Genomic DNA, 17265 nt, shown 5'->3' on the forward strand with positions numbered 1-17265 from the left:
GGGTGGTGGAGCTCACAGGGGCAAAATCATCTTTTCGTAGGGTATTTAACTGTTCCCGGATGGAAAATCCAACAGAGTATCGTGTAAGGAACGAAAGTTGAACTCGGTGTCAAATAGTGAACTTAAATTTTTTGAGGGTCAAGGAAGGAACGGGTCATTTATCTTGTGTCAAATAAGGAATTATCTCTTAGCCAATCGCCCTACGGCCTACACCCGTGCATCCCGCTGGTCGTCTGGTCGGAGTCGTGGAGCTGCGAGGGAATGATCTCTCCTCACCATGGTAGGAGCCTAGGAGGTAATGATTTGGTGATTCCTTGATTGTTAGATGGTACATAAATTTCTCTAGATATGCAGGGGTCTTAGGGTTTTGTTTTGGATTGTTTGATGTGATGAGATCTTAGGTTTCTACTTTGTTTAATTTTTGTTTCAGTTACACGGTGAGAAAGCATAAGCAAAGAGTAATCTTCATGCTTGCATCCTGATTCCTGGAAAAAGGTTCGTTCCAAACGAAATGTCAGGTACAAAAATTGCAAATTAGTGACTACTCTAGTGTTGCTTTCAGTATTTACTCTAGTGTTTAATTATGCTAACTAATTTGATAGGCAATCAAAGCAGTCTGGAAAGATTCTTGAAAAGGAAATTGCCCCCAGTCGGCAATGATGAGAATCCTGATGGAGGAGATAACAGTGCATCAAACCCCAATCGTTCTGCTCATCATTCTTCAAGGGTTTCATGACATGAGGTAAATTTTGATGAGCTGCCATATGATCCAGCAGATAGAAGAAGGAGAATATCAGATTACGTAGGCCAACAACGCGCACCTACTACCGCATGGTCCCGTTAGCACTGGCACGGTTGGCGATACAGCGTCCAGTGCGCGCGCGTGCTCGGGTGCGCAGCGCGTGACGTGCGTGCCGCAGGCGTTGGTGGCCTGGTGGGCTCTGGGCTTGTGGCTGCAGGCGCCGCGCGGCCCCCACCGCCGCCACCACCACCCCTCCTCCCTGCAGGCCGCTTGGCCCAGTATAAATGCCACGCACGCTGGCGGTTTTTAATTGCCAGCGATCGAACAGAACCTACTCCTCCATCGGGATCCGCGCACGACGAGCCGTCGAGTCGGCGATGGGCAGCGTGGCCATGGACTCCGACTACGGCGTGCCGCGCGAGCTGTCGTCGCTCCAGAAGGCGCGCGCGCTCTACCAACCGGAGCTCCCGCCCTGCCTGCAGGTACTCTACACCCTCCCTGCGCCTGCTACCGACGCCCACCTCGATCAAACCCTTGCCTATTTCTCGCAACGGCATTGCCGTTGGCGGCGCCGGCGCGGGCGATCCACTCCGCTCCGTATCCGCATCGCCGACGTGCATACCGGGTTTCTGCGATCCCCACCCTGCGCGTTCTGCCGTTTATGTTTCCCTGGCCAGATCGATCGATCTCGTCGAGGCGGGGATAGTTCGCGGGTTGGTGCGGCGATGCTTATCTGTTCCGATTAATTTCCCTCGCTTTCAGATAGGTGCGGGGTGGGCTACCATAGGTCCATAACAGTAGAGTGGGGGTTAGGTGCACCAGTAATGGGCTGACACCGGTGCGCGCTGCCGTCGCCCTCCACTCCCCAGTCTACACTGAGGAGCCATGGATCTGAGATTCCATGGCTCAGCGAGCGACACAGCAACACATGCGTAAACGAAGCAATAATTCACTCGTTTCCTCCTTGAGCTGAGGTTGTTGTGCCGTTCTTTCCCCGCCACGTAGCAGGGGGGGTCGCGAGGAGGCAAAGGGAAAGTGAAAGCATGCCAATCATTGGTAACTAATCAAGGTCTTGTTTAGTTTCTTCCAAAATCTCAACTTTAGCACTATGCAAAAAGAAGATTCCCCATCACATTAAATTTGCGTACATGCATAGAGTACTAAATGTAGACAAAATTAAAAACTAATTATACAGTTTTGTTGTACTTTGCGAGACGAATCTTTTAAGCCTAATTAGTCAATATTTGGATAATAATTTACAAATACAAACGAAATGATACAGTTGCACTACAGTAATTTTGGGTGATCTATTTGATTATTACTGCATTTTTCCTTGCACTCCAATGGCAGCGGATTGGGTGATCTATTTGATTATTACTCCAATGGCAGTGAAGGCATTGACTGATAGAGTAGGCCGTGCTCTTGACTGACGCACCGGACTGATGGGCTGATGGCTTTCTTGCATGTCTGTACTCTGCACCGGACGGAATTCAGGGTACCACGGTCAGGGTGGAGTACGGTGATGCAGCGATTGCGGCCGATGTTGCCGGTGCACACGTCATCAGCCAGGCCTTCCCTCACACGTATGGCCAGCCACTGGCGCACTTCCTCGGAAAGACGGCCAATGTGCAGGATGCTACAATCATGACAGAGCATCCTGTCGTCAGGTACACTCATCTTCCATGTTCATTTTTCATAAGTGTATGTATTGTGCAAATTTTTCTTAGAACTTTAGTTTGCTATTTCAAATGTCGTATTTCTTCCTCTGCTGGATTTTCCCATTTTTGCTCCGGCTTGTATACACTAGTTTAGCTCATGAATTGTGGCAGCCTTGTATGTTATAAAACAAAGATAGGACAATAGACTGCTTTAACAGTTGATTCTCGTCACATTCTCAATTGCTGACAAACTATTCTTTTAATCCATTGTAGAAATTCATGGTGTGTGATCCTGTAATATTTTTCCTTCTATGGATTGGAATGTGTGTGTGGGATGCAGGGTTGGCATTGTCTTCAGTGGGAGGCAATCGCCAGGAGGCCACAATGTTATATGGGGCCTCTATGATGCTATAAAGGCTCACAACCCAAACAGCAAGCTTATCGGTTTTCTCGGTAAGCACATAGGTTAGGCCTTGTTTAGTTGCTCAATTTGGGATGTCAAAATTACTGTAGCAACACTGTAGCGTTTCGTTTGTATTTGTGAATTATTGTCCAAATATTGACTAATTAGGCTCAAAAGATTCGTCTCGCAAAGTACAACAAAACTGTGCAATTAGTTTTTAATTTCGTCTACATTCAGTACTCCATGCATGTACCGCAAGTTTGATGTGATGGGGAATCTTCTTTTTGCACAGTGCCAAAGTTGGAATTTTGGAGTGAACTAAACATGGGCTTACTTCAGGAACCATGATCTAGTCAGAATATTGATTGGCAACTTTTGTTACTTGTATCTCTTGTTGTTTGTGCAAATTGTGCATGTTAACGAGATTACATGCATGATGTTATCTGTTTTTATATGATACAGTACTGGTCCAGTCAAATCATGAACATTTCTGAATTTGGTGACTAATGTATTTTTAAAACCAGCAGTAGGTTGCCACATTGTAGATTATAGAGATATTCAGTGGGAACAGCAATACCGAGCTGCAATACTATTAAAATACAGGAAAACTTAACATGCTGGGAGCTTGCTGGTTCTCTGTGATGGAATAAGTCTAGTGCAGATTTGTGCAGATTTTTTCAGCTTTATGCTTTAGCATCTTAGACTAGCATCTTAAACTAGTTTTTCAGCTTTATAGTTTAGCACCTTAGACTAACTTTTCAGCTTTATACTTTAGCATCTTAGACTAGCATCTTAGCATATGCTTGGCTACCCACCAGCCTATATATATGTATCACCAACCCCTCAGGTTGGTCATGGCATTGTGTGAGAAGTAAACCGGAAAATTTCCCAACTCCTAGTGCCATCCTCTCAATAAGAGAAGAGTTCAGCTACTAACATCCGGTACCAGAGCCATACTATCCTATAGGTTAAACATCTCCTGCTCACATCCTTCCCCAGCCACCCTTCGTCCTCAGCTGGCAGCAGGAACACTGGCTGTCCCTGCTCACTCCTCTCCCTCTGTATAGACGAGCAAAAGCTCGTCAGAAGCAGCCTCTTCCCCACGCAGCAGCCCCCCGGTGGCGCGCTATGTTCGCAGGACAATCTCAGCACTCGGTCGCCTCGAGCGCGCGGCGTCGGCAGGAGGCCAAGCTCGCCGCAGCAGAGGATCGCGAGTGAGCGGCGGCGGAGACTGCTGCGATGGCGGCAAGGGCGTCGAGGCTGGCGGCGTCGGAGCTGGCAGCAGCAAGGGCGGAAGCGAAAGCAGCGACGGCAGCAGATGCAACGCGTGCGGCGGCAGCGGAGCTCGAGGCTCTACGTGGCTGTAGCATCGGCAGCTCTATCTTTGCCGACGGTAGCACCGACGAAGAGCTTGAGCTAGCAAGGGAGGCAGCGCCGAGAGCGGGCGGTGCAGTGGACAGCCGCGCAACCCCGTGGGCGTGGCGGCGGCAGCCCAAACGGGCGTGGACGCGCCGGCGGCGCTCATGGCAAGGGCGCGCGCGACGGCCGCGTTCCCGGCGGACGTGGCGACCGCAACCCCTGGTGCAACCCGTGCATCGACCCTGCGTTGGAGGTCCAGCGGTTGTGGGAGAAGGCTGCCCAGCTGGAGGTGGAGATGGAGTTCGACCGGCGGCGTGGCGGTGGGGTCGACGGGGAGCCGGTACGAGACGACGCGTGCCACAACTGTGGCAGGCTTGGCCATTGGGCCAAGGATTGTCGACAACCAAGACGCGGCCAGGCTCACGTCGCACAGGAGGAGGAGCTAGCTCTGCTCTTGGCACACGCAAGCATTGAGCTACCTCCAGCGGCATCGGCCGCAGCGGCTCTCCTCTACCTTGATGAGACGAGGGCACACGCCTTCCTCGGCGATGGCTCCAGCAACGACAAGACTGATGGGTGGTGCCTCGACACCGGCGCCACCCATCACATGACCGGTCGGCGGGAGTTCTTCACCGAGCTTGACTCTAGCGTCTGAGGCTCCGTCAAGTTTAGGGATGCCTCTGGCGTGGAGATCAAGGGCATTGGCTCCATCATCTTCACCGCCGAGTCTGGAGAGCACATGCTGCTCGCCGGAGTCTACTACGTCCCCGTGTTGAGGAACTCTATCATTAGCTTGGGACAGCTGGATGAGAACAGTTCGCGCGTGGAGGTCAAGGATGGAGTCATGAGGATTTGGGATCACCATCGTCGCCTTCTTGCCAAGGTAACCAGAAGTGCAAATCGACTCTACATCCTTAATGTGCAGGTGGCACAACCCCTCTGCCTCGCTGCTCATCGGGACGACGAGGCGTGGTAGTGGCACGAACGCTTTGGGCACCTTCACTTTGAGGCCTTGAAGCGGCGGCTCAGTGCCAAGGAGATGGTGCAAGGCCTGCCGTGCCTTGACCACGTGGAGCAGTTCTGCGATGTCTGTGTGTTGACAAAGCAGAGGTGGCTCCCCTTTCCCCAGCAGGCGAGCTTCCAAGCCAAGGAGCGGCTCGAGCTTGTACACAGGGACTTGTGTGACCCGGTGACACCAGCCACATCGAGAGGACGACGCTACTTCCTGCTGCTCGTTGACGACCTCTCCCGCTACATGTGGGTGATGGTCCTCGGCAGCAAGAAAGAGGCTACGGATGCCATCTGGCGCGCGCTGGCTGCTGCGGAGGCGGAGTGCGGCCGCAAGCTGCGCGTGCTGCGCACTGACAACGGTGGCGAATTCACGGCGGCTGAATTCGCGTCGTACTGCGCTGATGAGGGCATTCAACGCCACTACTCCGTGCCGTATAGCCCACAACAGAATGGCGTCGTCGAGCGGCGCAACCAAATGGTTGTGGGGATGGCTTGGGCCCTCCTCAAGTAGAGGGAGATGCCGGCTGTCTTTTGGGGAGAGGCAGTGGTGACGGCTATCTACATCCTCAACCGCTCACCTACCAAGGCGCTCGACGGCAGGACACCGTACGAGGCTCAGCATGGGCGCAAGCCGGTGGTCTCCCACCTGTGGGTCTTCGGCTGCCTCGCGTTTGCCAAGGAGCTTGGCCACATCGGCAAGCTCGATGACAAGAGCACTCAGGGAGTGCTCATCGACTACACGGAGGGCTCGAAGGCCTACCGCATTCTCGACCCGGAGACACAGCGTGTGCGCACGGCACGTGACGTTGTGTTCGACGAAGGGTGAGGATGGGCGTGGGACAAGGCGGAGTAGGTCCACTTCGAGGGAGCTGGGGGAGTAGGCAGCTCTTCTTCACCGAGCGTGCCTACCCCAGTCCCCGAACCTCCACCGACTCCAGTGCCTGCTACTCAAGCAGCACCATGCTCTTCAGCCACGACTCCAGCTACGATGAGTTTCTCGCCGACACCGCCTGCTGGCGACGCCACATACTCCAGCACCGATAGCCACCCCTCCGGACATGTCTACTCCAACACCAGCTCATGTCGAGCACAGCCCAGTGGAGTTCGCTACTCCGCTCTCTCACGACGAGGAGCGCATCGATGCGTACCACGACGGCAAGCCATTGCGGTACCATACGATGGGGGACCTCCTCGGCAACCAGCTGGTGCCGGGACCGGTGCCTCATGACCTGGAGGCACAGTTGCACATTGCGTGCGATGACAGCGAGCCTCGGTTTTTCGCAGAGATCGAGAGACATGCGGCATGGCATGCCGCGATGCAATTGGAGATGGACGCGGTTGAGAAGAACCGCACCTGGGAGCTTGCTGACCTCCCTCGTGGTCACCGCGCAATCACCCTTAAGTGGGTGTTCAAGCTGAAGAGGGATGAAGCCGGTGCCATTGTCAAGCATAAGGCTCGCTTGGTGGCACGCAGGTTCGTGCAGCAGGAGGGGATCGACTTCGACGATGCCTTCGCCCCCGTGGCACGGATGGAGTCCGTGCGACTCCTCCTTGCGCTGGCTGCCCAGGAAGGCTAGCGCGTTTATCACATGGACGTCAAGTCGGCGTTTCTTAACGACGACTTGAAGGAGGAGGTCTACGTGCACCAGCCGCTGTGTTTTGCGATCCCTGGCAAGGAGGGCAAGGTGCTATGCTTGCGCAAGGCCCTCTATGGCTTGCAGCAAGCACTAAGGGTGTAGAATGCCAAGTTGGATTCCATGCTCAAAGGGATGGGCTTCGAGCAAAGCCCACACGAGGCAGCCATCTACCAGTGGGGCAATGGAGGAAATGCCCTGCTGGTGGGTGTCTACGTCGACGACTTGGTGATCACCGGCACCAAGGATGCGGAGGTGGCAACGTTCAAGGAAGAGATGAAGGCCACCTTCCAGATGAGTGACCTGGGGCCTCTCTCCTTCTACCTTGGGATCGAGGTGCACTAGGACGACTCCAGGATCATGCTTCGACAGACCGCCTATGCCAAGCACGTCGTAGAGTTAGCTAGGCTCACCGACTGCAACCCAGCTCTCACTCCGATGGAGAAGAGGCTGAAGCTGAGCCGCGACAGCACGACGGAGGAGGTGGACGCTACGCAGTACCAGCATCTTGTGGGGAGCCTTCGCTACCTCGTCCACACACGGCCGAACTTGGCATTCTCCATCGGCTACGTTAGTTGGTTCATGCAGCGACCGACGACGGAGCACCAACAGGCCGTGAAGAGGATCATCAGCTACGTTGTGGGGACTCTCGACCACGGTCTCTTCTACCCGAGGTGTCCTGGGGCGGCACACTTTGTCAGGTACAGCGACAGCGACCACGCCGACGACATCGACACCAGCAAGAGCACGAGCGGGATTCTCTTCTTCCTCAGCAAGTGCCTCATTACCTGGCAGTCGGTCAAGCAGCAAGTAGTGGCCCTGTCCAGCTACGAGGCCGAGTACATAGCGGCCTCCACCGCTTCGATTCAGGCGCTCTGGCTCGCTCGATTGTTTGGTGATCTCCTCGGCAGAGACATTGGAGCAGTGGAGCTCAGGGTGGACAGCAAGTCCGCTCTGGCCCTGGCGAAGAACCCCGTTTTCCATGAACTGAGCAAGCACATCCGGGTGAGGTACCATTTCATCCGAGGCTGCCTGGAGGAAGGAAGCATCAAGGCGAGCTACATCAACACCAAGGATTAGCTTGCGGACCTACTCACCAAGCCCCTTGGGAGGATCAAGTTCCTTGAGCTTTGCTCCAGGACCGGGATGGTCCAACTTTCCCACAAGACGACGCACAAGACTTAGGGGAAGAATGATGGAATAAGTCTAGTGCAGATTTGTGCAGATTTTTTTAGCTTTATGCTTTAGCATCTTAGACTAGCACCTTAGACTAGCTTTTCAGCTTTATGCTTTAGCATCTTAGACTAGCATCTTAGACTAGCTTTTCAACTTTATGCTTTAGCATCTTATACTAGCATCTTAGCATATGCTTGGCTGCCCACCAGCCTATATCCCCAACCCGTCAAGTTGGTCATGGCATTGTGTGAGAAGTAAATCAGAAAATTTCCCAACTCCTAGTGCCATCCTCTCAACGAGAGTAAGAGTTCAGCTATTAACACTCTGTTCCAATGTGCACATTTTTCTGCACAATGTTTTCAAGCACTGTTGATGGTAATCCTGTATATGCTCCATTATGACTTGTTTTTGTTTTTGTGTTCACACAGGAGGAACTGATGGCTTATTTGCACAGAAAACTATGGATATCAGTGATGAAGCTCTTGCATCTTATAAAAATCAAGGTGGTTATGACATGCTTGGTCGGACAAGGGATCAGATCAGAACAACTGAGCAAGTAGAGGCAACACTGGCTATTTGCCAAGCATTGAAGTTGGATTCCCTTGTTATAATTGGAGGTGATGTTTGTAAAAGTCTTCTGAGTTTTACCTTCAATTTACATTACATACAAGTGCATAACACCTTTCTTTGCTCTTAAAGGTGTCACGTCTAATACGGATGCTGCTCAGCTTGCTGAGACATTTGCTGAGTTGAAATGTCCAACAAAGGTTCACTGGTGTTTGGTTTATTTAGTTCCTTTATTTTGTATCAATAAAGTCATTTTTCTTTATCATGTATTTTTCTTAGATAATGTAAAGTATTTGTTTATCCTGTATTTTTCATAGATAACGTAAGTAACTTATGCATTTTTTGAACAGGTTGTTGGTGTTCCTGTAACCTTGAACGGAGACCTCAAAAACCAGTTTGTAGAGACAACAGTTGGTTTTGATACCATATGCAAGGTAAAAAATTTCATGAATCAAACTATGAAGTTGTGTTATTCATGTTACCTGTACACAGCTTATCATCACTACCATTATGTCAATGCGATAATTGCTTCTTTATTATTCTTTGCCACCCTTGTATCAGAAGTTTGCTTAGGAAGACACATAAGAAATTTCCTTAATTTTTACTATTTTACTGTAGTTTAGCGTACATAACTCTAATGGTACCCTTGAATTATCCTGAATTTACATAATTTCTTAGATGTTATACCCATATAATCTTCTACCATTTTAACAGGTGAACTCGCAGCTCATAAGCAATGTTTGCACTGATGCTCTTTCTGCTGAAAAGGTAAGAGTACCAGATATCGTCCTAATGTTTAATTAGTCTGAACACTCCCTTGAATTGTTCCCCTTATAAAAGCATCACAAGCACATAATGGAAACAAGAAAAATATACTTTAAAATAAATAGTACAGCCCACTTATTCAATTTCAACGGTGATCAGAAGATGCCAATGTTCTGTGGCTGTTCAACGCTGCAACTTCCACTCCATATGACAATTACTTTCTTGAATTGTCAACTTGTCATAGGTTAGGGAACTTCTATTATTCTCCTAAAGTTTCAAATACCTATTATTATCCACTTTTTATTTGATTTTATTTTATAAGGTGTTGGTAACTTCTCTTCCTGATATTTCTGATTTTTTTTATACAAATTAAATTTATGTTCATCATCAGTATTTTTGGTCTCAATAAAAATCATTTATCTTATTTGCAGTATTACTATTTTATTCGGTTCATGGGACAGAAAGCGTCTCATGTGGCGTTGGAGTGTGCTCTTCAATCACATCCGAATATGGTAAGTAATCTTATTTCCATTGTATATACCTGGTTAATTTATATGCAAAATTTACTATATGTTCATCTAACATGAATAATGCTCAGGTTATCCTAGGAGAGGAGGTTTCTCTGTCAAAACTTACCATTTTTGATATTACAAAGCAGATATGTGACGCTGTGCAGGCAAGGGCTGAAAAAGGTAGGAATTAAGTGATGTTTAGCAGAGGTCTTTGTTGAGTCATTATCTCGGGCACACATATGTCATGTGCATTCTGCATTGTACTTATTCCTGATGGTCATATTATATTGTGCAGACAAATATCATGGGGTTGTACTGATTCCTGAGGGTCTTGTTGAGACTATTCCTGAGCTTTATGCTTTGCTTCAGGTCTGTATCAGTATCTGAAAGCATGCAATCGTTTTGTTTTTTAAAAGCTTTACTGAGATACACTAATTGTTCCAGGAAATTCATGGGCTACATAATAAAGGTGTTTCCGTTGAGAACATCTCTTCCCATCTTTCACCTTGGGCATCTGCACTCTTTGAATTTTTGCCTCCATTTATTAGAAAGCAGGTACAGATATTCTTTTTTCTTTTTCAGAAACACCTAATTTAGCAAACATAGCTTTAATCATGTTGTTTATGTGATGCAGCTTCTTCTCCATCCTGAATCTGATGAATCTGCTCAACTTTCTCAGGTACTATCGCAATTCATTAAAATTCTACTAATTTTCATGACCTTTCTCATTGCATTACTTTTTTACAAAAAAATTTACCTGCCTATCTTTGCAGATTGAGACTGAGAAGCTTCTAGCACAATTAGTTGAGAATGAAATGAACAAACGCCTTGTAAGCAATTTTCAGACTTCCACAAATTGCTCATCTTGTGTAATAGGTTGAAAAGCTTGCTTGTAAAATAAGCACTAAAAATAACAGTGCACATTGTTTTTGGCTTCTCTTGAAGAAGGAAGGCACTTACAAAGGAAAGAAGTTCAATGCAATATGCCACTTTTTTGGCTACCAAGCAAGGGGTGCCCTGCCTTCCAAATTCGACTGTGATTATGCTTATGTAAGATTGACCTCACTTCGATGTTTCCTTTGGAATGCTCTAACCAGTCAAATCACTGTTTCATTGTTCGGGTTTAGGTTCTTGGGCATGTGTGCTATCACATCCTAGCAGCTGGTTTGAATGGCTACATGGCCACTGTGACAAATCTAAAGAGTCCAGTGAACAAGTGGAAATGTGGTGCTGCTCCTATTACGGTATGTATTTCAGTAATTAAGGTTCCTTGTAAATTGAATCACTTCCCTGAAGTTCCAATTCGAAACAAAGACCAAGTTCAGTTCAAATTCTAAACAATGCTTAACATTTACAACATCTTATTCATCGCCAGTCTATGATGACTGTAAAACGGTGGTCTCGTGGTCCTACTGCCAGTCAAATTGGCAAGCCTGCTGTCCACATGGCCAGTGTCGACTTGAAAGGAAAAGCATACGAGTAAGTACAAAATATAGCTTTTTATTAATCACGAGTCTTTCTCTGGTCTTTGAGATTTTCTCCTTTTTCTTTTGACTCTGTATGCTTTGCTGTTCTTGTCTTGTTTGTGATTTTGCCTTTTGTTTTCCAGGTTGTTGCGACAAAATTCTTCCAGTTTCTTGATGGAAGACATCTACCGAAACCCTGGGCCACTTCAGTTTGAAGGACCAGGTGCTGAGACAAAGCCTATTTCACTATGTGTTGAAGATCGAGACTACATGGGAAGAATCAAACAACTGCAGGAGTACTTGGAGAAGGTATTTTACTAACTTTGTTGTTTAATTTTCGCCCTTTCCAAAAACAATACAGTGCGTCAGTTGATCAGTTCTTTCCTTGCTTATCACTGTTTCCTTGCCTCCAATGAAGGTGAAAAGCATTGTGAAGCCCGGGTGTTCACAGGATGTCCTTAAAGCAGCGGTAAGCGCCATGGCTTCTGTGACGGAGATGCTTACCATAATGTCTACCCCACCTTTCAGTAGCCAGGCAACCATCTGAACGCCATGCCAAAGTCTATCGTCTGAATCATAGGCTCTCGTGTTCTCAGTCTCAGACATATTTTGATTCTGACTGTATCATCTGTTTATCTTAAACCACCATCTTGTTAGATCCCCTGCTCAATATCAGCTCTGTTTTTGGGTGTTTTTCAGCTCAAGTGTTGATTGAGATGAGTCAGAACAGGAATAATTTGTGCGTAATACAACTGGTTACACTATTATAAGTGATAAGGATAAAATTGCATAACATGTTTTTGCGATATATGTTGGCTCACTTCCCAGTGTTCGAGGTCGAGGAGAATATGATCTGTGCACTGAAAGCTATCTCTGTGATGCGATTTGCTCCATGTTGTTAGATTACATGATAGCAGCTGGATATTGATGGATTCTACGATAACCGTAATGTTGGTGGCTAAGGGTCTGTTTGGGACTGCTCCGCTCCAAAAAAAATAGCTCCACTCCAGCTTCATCTTGCCAAACACCTCCAGCTCCAACTATACCAACTCCAAAAAAAATGTGGATCTCGGGGCCAACTCCAAGATTTTCCTGGAGCTCCTCAAAGGGTGCTCTCAAAAAACAACTTTTATAACCCCTCTTGGAGTTGGGTAGAAATTACCCACCAATGCCACCCTTTACATAGTACCGTTCCGAAAGAAAAAAAACGACCGTCCGGGAGATCGGCCGACTCCTATTCCACGACTCGGCGGACGGCGCCCATACAGCTTCTTCCGCCTGCCCGCCGCCGCCCGTACGGCTTCCGGCCGCCCGCCGTCGGTGATTTCGCTGCCGCCCTCGCGCCTGACTCGGCGCCACCGCCTGGTTCTCCTCCTCCGTCGCCGGCATCTGGCCTCGAGCGCCCGTTCCACCCGTCGCCGCCCATGGCCGACGGTGCGGAACCCGTGGCCGTCGAGGACTTGGAGGCGACCGGCGCCCTGGCCGACTCCCCGGATTGCCTCGCTCGTGAAGAAGACCGTAGTTTGGCCGGAGGTTTGGCCGGCACCGGCGGTGGCCCTGTGCTGGGGCGGGCGGCCGTGGGTTGGGCGCGGCTGTCCCTGTCCTGGGGGCGCGCGGCCGTGGCCTGGGCGCCGCCGGCCTGGGCGCCGCCGGCCGTGGCCTGGGCGTCGCCGGCCAAGGCGCCGCCGGCCTAGAAAAAACCGGCCGTGGCCTGGGTGCCGCCGGCCTGGGCGCTGCCGGCCGTGGCCTGGGCGCCGGCGGTCTGGAAAAAATCGGCCGTGGCCTGGGCGCCGCCGGCCGTGGCTTGGCGGTGGGCGGCCGTGGCTCGGTCGGTGGCGCCTGTGCCTATGCCGGCAATAGGACGATGATGGCCGATGATGAGGCTGACTTGGATGAGTTCGTGCCTGTCGGCCAGGCCGGGTTCGGTCGTGGCTTGGGCGCGGCCGGCCGTAGTTTGGCGGTGGGCGGGCGTGGCTTGGTCGGTGGCGCCCGTGCCCATACTGGCAGCAAGCAGCCCCTGGCCGACAATGAGGCTGACTTGGATGAGGATGTTCTTGGTGCCGAAGATGCAAGTGTCGGCCATGGCCGTGGGAAGAAGCGGCCAGGAAGAGGTCGGGGCCAAGGATAGAGCAAGAAGCCCTCTAGGGCAGCGAAGAAGAATGACGAAGAGGAGGTATGTGAATTGTCCTTGGTGTACGTTTCATATACGTTGATACATTTGCTTGGTATTGAATGGATGGAACAACAGTAACAAAAATATTATGTTAGTAGTATTAGGAAACTGACGTGGATGCTGCAAGATACATATATGCTTAATTAGTACACAACCTGTGAGCTAAATAGTCTTTATTAGAAAAGACGTTCTGACCTTGAGTTTGGAATTAACCACAAAACATTGTTATGGGAATGTTCTGACGTTGAACATGGTCAGGGAGATATGATGGACTGGACCGACGCATACACATCGATTGTTTGTAACTTGTTTGCAGAACAAGTTAAGAAAGGCAATAGACCAAATACACATTTGAACTCTGTAGGCTATACAGAAGTGTCAAATAGGTTTTATCAGATGACAGGAATTTATCTTAGCAAGATGCAATTGAAAAACAAGTGGGACAAGTTGAAGACAAAATTATCAGCATGGAATAGATTAATGAAGAGGCAAACAGGAACAGGTTGGGATAGAACAAAGGGTGTGATTGACATGGACGATGAGTGGTGGAGGAAGGCAAGAAAGGTGAGGATGTAATTTTTTAAAAATTTTAATGAATCATTCATACTCGTTACTCACTCATAACTAACACTATTTTCTTATCTTATTTTTCACTACAGGATATCCCAGGATGCGGCGGGTTCAGGACAAAACCTCTGCAAAATGTGGATGATTTGACCGTTATATTTGGTGACATCATTAATGATGAAACAGATCATTGGAACCCTATGACTTCGAACCCTATCATACCCCAAAATGATAACACTCCTATTGAAGTAGACCTTGATGTTGGTGAGAACCTTGATGGTGGTGGGGATGATATTCATGTGTACCCAATAGAAGAAGATAATGGAGGTGTTGCTGTGAATGACATTGAGGAGGTATCTCCATCCATTGGCAATGCAAAAAGAAGATCGAGGGTTGTCATAGACAAAGGAAAGAAAGCAAAAACAGGAACCGCACTTGTGATTCAAGAAAAATTGAGTGAGATAGCTGAACAAGCCAAGGCTTTCACATCAAGAAAGGTTGGCGAAGTGACTGTTGAACAAGTAATGGATCTTGTTTTGGATTGTGGAGCGGGGTATGGTACCGATGAGCATTTTATTGCTACTGAGTTGTTTCTGAAGAAAGATCAAAGGGACATGTTCATGACACTTCCAACTAAGGACATTAGATTCGGTTGGCTTACGAGGAAGTTCAACGCCAAATACGGGAACTGAAGATCACCATTTGTTTTTTCAATTATGTGGACACCATTTTTGTTTTTATTTATTAATGTCACTTGAACTTTGTCATCATTGAACCTTTTGTATTAATGTCACTTGAACAATGGTGTATTCATGTTATTTTGTTTCATGTCAAATTGCAGGTGTCCGAGAGTGAGAGTGATAGTAGTGAGGAGAGTGCGCAGTTTTGGAGTTTAGTTCTTGGTGGTGCTCAAGTAGCTCAAATTTATGTCGATCTTTATCTAGATAAAAACCCACCAAGAATATCAAACCTTAGTGGCATGGGATGGTTGATGGAGACAATAAGGAATGCAGGAGAATGCCATAGACAACTTCGTATGAATGAGAAAATACTTATGGATCTTCATGATTTATTGGTGGGAAGGTATGGGCTAAAACCTTCGATGCATATGAACACGCTTGAGATGTTGGCCATCTTATTATACACTTTGGGTGGAAATGAGTCAAATAGGAGAGCTCAAAATAGATTCAACCACTCTGGTGAAACTATAAGTAGGAAATTTGATGAGGTCTTATTATGTTTGATTGCTATGGCAAAGGATTTCATTAGACCAAAAAATCCAAACTTCCCTACTGTCCATAAAAGGATAAGAGATGACAGACATGCATATCCACACTTTAAAGATTGCATAGGTGCTCTTGATGGTACTCATATTTGTGTCGCTCTGTCACCTGAGGAGATGGTAAGATATATTGGGAAAACTAGAATGGCAACACAAAATGTTCTAGCTGTTTGTGATTTCGACATGCGTTTCACTTATGTATCCACGGGTCAACCCGGAGCTATGCATGACACAAGTGTGCTGTACAATGCAATTAGAGTGGACGAAGAATTCTTCCCACATCCTCCACAAGGTAACATCGTCTTTATATGAGTTATGTTTTACTTGTCCTAGTGCTGAACAAATAATAACTTATATTATCTTCTCATTTTGTAGGCAAATACTATGTTGTTGATGCGGGTTATCCTAATCGCCCTGGGTATCTAGCTCCTTACAAGGGTGAAAGGTATCATTTACCCGAATGGCATAGGGGTATGGAACCAAAGACTCCCGCGGAAAGGTTCAATCGTGTTCACTCATCTATTCGCAATGTTATTGAGAGATCATTTGGATTATTAAAAATGAAGTGGCAAATTCTCTACAAGATGCCACCGTACCCTATGTACAAGCAAAAGATGATTGTTGTGGCTACTATGGTCCTTCACAATTATATCCGTGAACATGGAGGTGAAGACATTGACTTTGATCGGTTTGATCGTGATCCTAATTACATACCTACTATCCCGGAAAGGTATAACAAATATGCAGTTTCTCCCTTGGCGTCGGACGGGTCTACTTCGAATGCCAATGCTCCAACTATGGATGTATTTCGTGATGAGTTGGCCACCGCTCTTTCTCTTGCTTGGAACTAGTTAATATTGGTGTGGTTAATTTTGTAATTTCATTTGATGTCACATGAAACAAATTTTAATTTTTATTGGAACAAGTAATGGATCTGTTATCTAGTACGAAATTTTTTTTCCATGTGAAAAAAGAAACATGAGCAGTGCATGAACGGCACAGTAACCTTATGGGTACTGTAGCGCGGTACTGTAGCATGGTACTGTAGCGCGGAACTGTAGCACAGAGCAAAACCTTTGGGCAAAAACGACTATTCCCACCTGTTCCTATAATTTTTGGAGCTGAATTTGGATCCGGTAGCCAAACAGGTACCCAGCTCCCTATTTTTCTGGAGTTGGTGGAGTGGATCTGACAAAAGGTGGAGTTGGTGGAGTGGAGCTATTTTTTTTGGAGCGGAGCAGTCCCAAACAGGCCCTTTGTTAGTGTATGTTGGTGTGTAGCTGGATGACGACGGAGAAGTTTGGTATTTATTGTGAAAACAAAGATTGCCAATCATCACTTTGCTAAGTCATCAATCAGTGATCATGATTACTACTGAGGGCGTGTTTGGATAGCCTTGACTAAAGTTTAGATATCTAAATTAGTTGGTTAAAATTAGTCTTGCCTTGTTTGGAGGAAGATCTAATTTTTAGCTTATTTATCGGTAAAATCCATTCTATCCTTAGGGGTTGTAGCTTTCATTACCATTCTTTTTTTTAAGACGTGCATACTACATTTTTTATTAAGAAAAGAAGTTTGAACATGTACAATAGATATACACGACCACGTGAAAAATAGAAACAATGTTCGGGGATGCAACAACCCACAAAAGCAAACATCACCACCTAAGGTAGCCTAAGGTGGATCAACAAGCGAAGTCCTAAGAAACCAGCTCGACCCAAGTCCTCACTTCCTCCAATATCACCGGCGCCAAAGCCACTAGTTGCAGCGCCCTCCACTCGTACACCCATCTGTTCTGTTCCTTCCAGAGCGACCAAGCGACCATCCAATCCAAGGAATCAAAACCTTTCCATTGAGTTTTAGCAACCCTCTTCCTTGCTTGGATCCACCATTCGGTAAAAGGAGCCTTGACCTATGGCATGAGCCTATGAAGATCAAAGAACCTGAGGA

General features: G+C 47.6%; 3 protein-coding genes across 3 annotated transcripts; all 3 read left to right on the forward strand.

Annotated features, from left to right (window-relative positions):
* Nucleotides 1-1041: 1041 nt before the first annotated feature.
* LOC117853801 (pyrophosphate--fructose 6-phosphate 1-phosphotransferase subunit alpha) lies at nt 1042-12101 on the forward strand. The gene is made up of 18 exons (XM_034736090.2): nt 1042-1224; nt 2237-2409; nt 2741-2853; nt 8412-8600; nt 8683-8750; nt 8901-8984; nt 9265-9318; nt 9747-9827; nt 9914-10007; nt 10123-10196; nt 10272-10382; nt 10462-10506; nt 10601-10657; nt 10773-10877; nt 10955-11071; nt 11203-11306; nt 11437-11602; nt 11712-12101. Exons 1-18 carry the CDS (start codon nt 1120-1122, stop codon nt 11838-11840), a joined length of 1869 nt encoding a protein of 622 aa, XP_034591981.1. The 5' UTR covers nt 1042-1119; the 3' UTR covers nt 11841-12101.
* Nucleotides 12102-13729: 1628 nt separating this feature from the next.
* Nucleotides 13730-16259, forward strand: LOC117853802 (uncharacterized). Its single transcript, XM_072292935.1, has one exon. It carries the CDS (start codon nt 14821-14823, stop codon nt 15625-15627), a length of 807 nt encoding a protein of 268 aa, XP_072149036.1. The 5' UTR covers nt 13730-14820; the 3' UTR covers nt 15628-16259.
* Nucleotides 13887-14725, forward strand: LOC140220073 (L10-interacting MYB domain-containing protein-like). The gene is made up of 2 exons (XM_072293432.1): nt 13887-14030; nt 14126-14725. The coding sequence occupies exons 1-2, from the start codon at nt 13887-13889 to the stop codon at nt 14723-14725; spliced, it is 744 nt and encodes a 247-aa protein (XP_072149533.1).
* Nucleotides 16260-17265: the final 1006 nt, after the last annotated feature.

The sequence above is a fragment of the Setaria viridis genome, chromosome 4 (genome assembly GCF_005286985.2).
Source record: "Setaria viridis chromosome 4, Setaria_viridis_v4.0, whole genome shotgun sequence".
NCBI classification, from domain to species: domain Eukaryota; kingdom Viridiplantae; phylum Streptophyta; class Magnoliopsida; order Poales; family Poaceae; genus Setaria; species Setaria viridis.